Source organism: Geospiza fortis, unplaced genomic scaffold (genome assembly GCF_000277835.1).
Source record: "Geospiza fortis unplaced genomic scaffold, GeoFor_1.0 scaffold432, whole genome shotgun sequence".
Classification (NCBI taxonomy): Eukaryota; Metazoa; Chordata; class Aves; order Passeriformes; family Thraupidae; genus Geospiza; species Geospiza fortis.
Window position 1 is genome coordinate 882,580 of NW_005054436.1, and position 5,702 is coordinate 888,281.

The 5,702-nt window shown below is 49.1% G+C and overlaps 2 protein-coding genes across 2 annotated transcripts; one reads left to right on the forward strand and one right to left on the reverse strand.

Annotated features, from left to right (window-relative positions):
• Positions 1-2: 2 nt before the first annotated feature.
• On the forward strand, positions 3-2,554 carry RSRP1 (arginine and serine rich protein 1; the record flags this gene model as incomplete). Its single annotated transcript, XM_005427154.1, has 4 exons — positions 3-27; positions 339-493; positions 1,553-1,636; positions 2,039-2,554. Coding segments are annotated over 4 exons (453 nt in total), but the record flags the coding sequence as incomplete, so codon positions are not given.
• A 669-nt stretch (positions 2,555-3,223) lies between these two features.
• On the reverse strand, positions 3,224-5,696 carry SYF2 (SYF2 pre-mRNA splicing factor). The gene is made up of 6 exons (XM_031062067.1): positions 5,653-5,696; positions 5,218-5,343; positions 5,006-5,123; positions 4,547-4,637; positions 3,726-3,824; positions 3,224-3,652 (listed from the first exon to the last, which is right to left on the reverse strand). Exons 1-6 carry the CDS (start codon positions 5,659-5,661, stop codon positions 3,487-3,489), a joined length of 609 nt encoding a protein of 202 aa, XP_030917927.1. The 5' UTR covers positions 5,662-5,696; the 3' UTR covers positions 3,224-3,486.
• Between the last annotated feature and the right edge of the window lie 6 nt (positions 5,697-5,702).

The window sequence follows — 5,702 nt, forward strand, 5'->3', positions numbered from 1 at the left end:
GCTCACCGCTGCACCTCAGCGAGAAAGGTGCTTCACAGGGGTCTGGGGGAGAGCCTGACAGGGGGGTTGGTTTGGGCCAGGCAGATTGGCTGTCCTTCGCTTGCTTGGTTTGTAAAGCCCGAGGGAAGGAAACCTCAGTGTGGTTGGACAAATGTGTTAAAGATTGCATTACAAATGTAATAAAACAGAACATTAATTGGCACGGGGGACAGGCTGTGATGAGATGAGTCCCAGCTGATGATGGCATAGATGTAAAACCTGCAGATTCTAGGCTTAAATAGGTACACATGGATTTTAATATAACACAAAGCACTTTTTTTTATTCCTTCCACTTCTAGACAAGAGGGAACTCCTGGAAATTGCAAAAGCCAATGCTGCCAAAGCTCTGGGAACAGACAACATTGTCCTGCCAGCCAGCCTGAAGATCTCTGCCCCTGCCAAGGAGATCAAAACTGAGAAGCAGGAGCGTGAGGAAGCCACGGAGTCAGCTGAGGTAAGTATGGAGTGTTCTCTTTGACAAGGTAAACACCTCTTAGACTTGTCTGCATGGCTGTGCTGTAGTTCATCTGTGGAGGTTGTGCTTATGAGCTCAAACTCTTGAACAAAAACTTCTCCAGAAGCCTCGAGGCTTTGCCTTAAGCTGGAAGCACAGAAGCCCTCTGGTTGATCCCTGAGTGTCCAGTAGGGACAGCTGGGGAAGGAGGAGACTTGTTCCTTTGACTTGTTCTCCTCGTGGGATAATTCCCATGAATTCCACTAGTTTATATCTTTCTGACCTAAAACCAGGAGTCTCCTTGCCAAACCTAGTGAATAGTCTGGGGTTATTTTTTTTAAGGTTAAATCTTTCTGCATTTTTTGACTGTTAAAAGCTTTTCATGTGCAACAAACTGTTTCCCAGAAATTCCATACCCAAGCACACAATGCATTTTACATACTTTATTTCTGTCTTATAGAAATCATGACTATGGTTCCAGACATGAGGAAGAAAATCTGGTGGTAATTAAGGGACTTTGTGGGCTGTAGCTGCTGTGAATTGAAGGGAGGGAGAAACTCGAGCAGCTTCAAGTGAATTTCAGTTTGGTTCTGTCGTGGTGTGTTCCCCTGAGTCACAGTAAATACAAACCTGCAGCCACTGCCTGGCTCAGGTGCTGCTCTTGGAAAGGGAAGTGAATTTGCTGAGGGTTTGACACAAATGGTGCAGGCGTCCCTTTCATAAACATATGCAATATATTCCAGATGTTGAGAGAGTACAGAAGAAGAGGCCTGCATCCCTTGCAGATAAGTTTATTGTTGTTCTCCAGAGGATGGGTGTGCAGAGCTGCTGTCCCTGCTCTAGTGTGGAGCTCGTGCTGTGACCCCGAGTCCTCTCTGGGCTGAACGGGGCTGGAGCTGCCTCCATTGCCCCAGGAATGGGCACAGCTGCACTCTGGGCTCAGCCCTGCTGTGCTGTAGCTTTACAGCTCCTTTAGATGAAATATGAACCACTCCACAGAAAGCTGTGCTGTGCCCTGGGTCAAGGATCCCCTCCTAAGCTGTGTCTGCTCTTCTTTAGCAACCTGGGAGTGCAGCTGAGGACGTGAGCAAGGCTGGCATGGAGAGAGCAACCATCCAGAGGAGCATTTCCTTCAGCCCTAATGTGAGTGATGCAGTCCCAGCTCGGGCTTTTCCCAAGTAATCATCTCTATAACAATTAAAAAAAGGAATTTAATGTTTGGTAATGATTTCCCTGCAGGACTTGGTAGAGCACCCTGAATACAACTCAGTGATGTGTTTGAAATAAGTGCTTACCCTCAACCCAAACAATTCAAAACTAGAACTAATTTCAAACACAGCTTATCTCAAGTTGAATGTTTCAGTAATGCAAACTCAGGATTCAGGGATTTCTCCTGTGTCAAGTGCACAGGATTGATACCCAGTATAAGCATCAGGAATTCCAGGAGCTGGAGAGAAAACATTTATATGATTTATCAGATCAGCACAGATAAACCCCTTGGTTTTAGCACATTTTCTCACAGGAGATCTCTTTTTTTTTCCCCAGAACACAATGGCCAAGCCTGCCCTGCAGAAGCCAGTGAGCCACACTGTGGTTAAGGAGCCAGTGGTTTCTCCAGCCAGGGAGGATGACAGGAAGGGAAGCCCCTATGGGCAGTGGGTTCCTGTCAAGAAGGAGGAGAAGAAAACATTCCTGAACTTCTCACCCAAAAGCTCCCTGTTCCGGGCACGCTGAGGGGAGTCCCTGTCACTGCAGCACTTGGCACCCTCAGCACAGAGGGAGACTTTGAGGGCTTGAAGACTTGTTAATACTGAGTATTTATTTTGAGGTCTTAATTTTTGGAATCTTAGGTTTCTCTTTCAGATAGAGAGCACACAGATCCAGAAGCCACAGATGGGAATCTTGTGTATATTTGTAAATATTTTATATTGCTTTATTGGACTAGAACTTGCAGGTGGGTAACTTTTTCTAAACCATAGTTGAGTAGCTGTTCTTTGCACACCTGGATTTACCTTGTGTAACTGTTTACTTAAAGTGAATAAAGTTTAGTTTTGCACTGGCTGTGTCAGGTGTTAGGCCTGAGTTCATGTGGTTATTTCTGGGTTTCCCTTGCACTCCCCAGCTCCTCTCTCAAGGTGTGATACAGGAGAGCTGTTGCATCATTCCAAAAGTGGATCCTGCCTTGATCTTCCTTCCCTGGGTCCCCTCTGGAAGTGGGGATTGTATAGGATTTTAGCTCCCTGCCACAGAAATGTCTCCAGTTACTACAGGATTATATTTATTTGGGGTTTAAGATCAGTCACCCTGTGAGGCAGGCAGGGAAATGTGCAGGGAGGGTTCCAGGCCTCTGCTCCAGGAGAAAGGAGTTCAGGAACACAAGGAGCTCTTGCATGGACTAGGAGTAACTGGTTAAACCTGGGTTTTGTATAAATAAATTATTAATAAACTGAATTGGACTGCTCATGTCTGGAAGTTTCTTTAAGAGACCCGTAAATGGGTGGGAGGATCCTCCGTCTATCCCGTCCCTGTGAGTGAGGCTGGGCAGCTGCAGTGCCAAGGGGAATCCCACCCTGGAATTATTGCTACAGGGAGGAAATCCCACCCTGGAATTGCTGCTGGGGGGAAATCCCACCTTGGAATTCCTGAGGGACAGGGGGAGCTGCCTTTCCATGGGAATGTCACTGCTCTTCATCCCGCTGCCAAACAAACCTGAGGAAAGCAACTCCCAAATTAGACCAAAGAGTTTATTTGGAGCACGGAAGGCAGAACCTGGGTACTCCTGCAGCCAAAGCTATTTACAGCTGAATTCTGCACATTGTTCAGCACACTAAGAGCAACAGCTACAATCTAGTTTTGACACAACTTAAAATAGAAAACGGCAACAGAGGAGCCAGCAGCGAGCTGGGCCAGGCAGGCTCTCAAGGCCCAGGCTCTGAGCTGAGCTGAGCCAGGCAGGCTCACACAGCCCAGGCTCTGAGCAGTGCCCGGCGGGCTCACACGGCCGTGCCCCTCTCCAGGTTCTGTTTGATCTCAGCTGTGTATTTCCCGTAGAACCTCTCAGCCTTCTGGTTGAACTTGGCGTTCCTCTCGTTGATGTAGTCGATGTCGGCGTCGTCGTTGTAGGGCCGCCTCCTGCTGTACTTCTCCCTCTTCTCGATCCTGGGGGGCAGCAGGGGCTGAGCCCGGGCCTGCAGCACCCCCTGCCCTCCCCTTGTGCCCTCCCTGTACTCACTGCTTCTCCAGGTCTGCCACCATCCTGTCCACGCCCTCCTTGGAGGGCACGTGGGTGCCGTGCAGGAGGCTGTCCGAGGTGGGGTACAGGGCCTCCCCACTGTGGGAGAGCACAGTTAACACACCTGCCAGAGCTGCAGGGTCCTGGGAATCCCAGCAGGGACCTTAAAGCCCAGCCAGTGCCACCCCTACATCCCAAATTGCTCCAAGCCCCAATGTCCAACCTGGCATTGGGCACTGCCAGGGATCCAGGGGCAGCCACAGCTCTCTGGGAAACACCTGCCAGGTCCTCAACACCTTCACAGGGTGAGTTTTTTCCCAGTATCCAACCTAAATTTCCCCTCTAAATCTCCCCTCTTTCACTCTGAACCCCTCACCCCTTCTCCTGTCCATGTCCTCGTGGTTTCCCTGCTTTTGCCCGAGTTCCCCTGTCACACCTCACCCAGCTGTGCCAATCCCAGACTCAGATGACAAATGGCAACATAAAACCGAACAGAGGGACCAGCAGGTGCCTCTGGAAGATACAGAACCCCCCAGAAATGCCAAATCTGTCTGAACACAAATTGGGCAGGTCTCAGTCCTTAAACCAAGCTCAAAAATCCCAAACCCTGCCCCAGGAAGTGCCTGATTACACACTGGAACGTGACCTCACTGGGTGAGTATTTCCTCCAACTCAGCAGTGCCAAGCTGGGAGAAATGAACCTCATTAATTACCCCACACCCCTCCTGAAGCAGGGCCACCGAGATTACAGAACAGGCAGGAGGGATTTCAGGCTGTGCTGAGCCCTCAGAGATGCCACAGGGACTGTCACCAGGACTCACTGCTGCTCCTTGAGCTTCTCATACTGTTCCAGGTCGGGCTTGATCTGCCGGGTCAGCCGCTGGTACTGGCGCAGCTGCGCCGCCGCGTAGTCTGGGTTGAAAATGACAACGTTTCTTGGCTTTTACAGCACTATTTTACATATTTTATAGCATTATTTTATTATTTTACAGCATTTTTAATGTATTCTATAGCATTTATATATATATTATAGCATTTTTACTGTATTTTATAGCATTATTTTATGTATTTTATACCATTTTTAATATATTTTATACCATTTTAATATATTTTATATAATTTTTAAGTTATTATTGACCACAAAGATTCTGCTATAGAACATTTTGTAATCCCTTTTACCTACTTTTTGTATAGTGTAATCTGTCATTTTATATATAAATAGCATTATTTTATGTATGTTATAGCATTTAAAATATATTTTATACAATTTTTAATATCACCTGAGAAGCCCAGGTCGGGGTTTTTCTTCTTCTTCTTCCTCTCCCACCTCTCGGCGTCCTCGGCGCTGACCTCCAGCAGCTTCACCCGCTCGTAGTCCTCACCCCTGGCTGCACATTCCTGAGAGAGCAGCTTTGCTAATCCCAGCTCTGCACAGCCCAGCCCAGCTTTGGTAATCCCAGCTCACACCCCGGGCTCTGGGGGAGTCCTTTACCTTTTTCTTCTCCTGCACCTGCAGCTCCCACTCCAGCCGAGCTTTTTTAGCTTCCCAGTTCGGGGGCAGCTTCAGCCTCTTGTCCTCCTCCACCACCTCCTGGCTGTTCAGCTTGCAGGCCTCGTACTGGAACCAAACAGGCAAAACTCCAGCAGAGAGAGAGAGAGAGAGAGAGAACAACCCCAACGGGAACAACCCCAGGGGGAACAATCCCAAACTGAACAACCCCAAACCCCGAGGGGAACAATCCCAAACTGAATAACCCCGAACCGGGGGGGTACAGAACCGAACAACCCCGAACCCCTGGAGGGAACAAACCCACCCCGAACAACCCCAGAGCAATCAGGGCTGGAAGGGACCCCTGGACATCGCCCAGCCCGACCCCCACGCCAGCCAGGCAGTGTTTGGGCCCGGTTCTGGTCCCGTCCCCCGTACCCGCTTCATGTGGAGCTCACGGAACCGGCGCAGCCGCTCCTCCCGCCTCT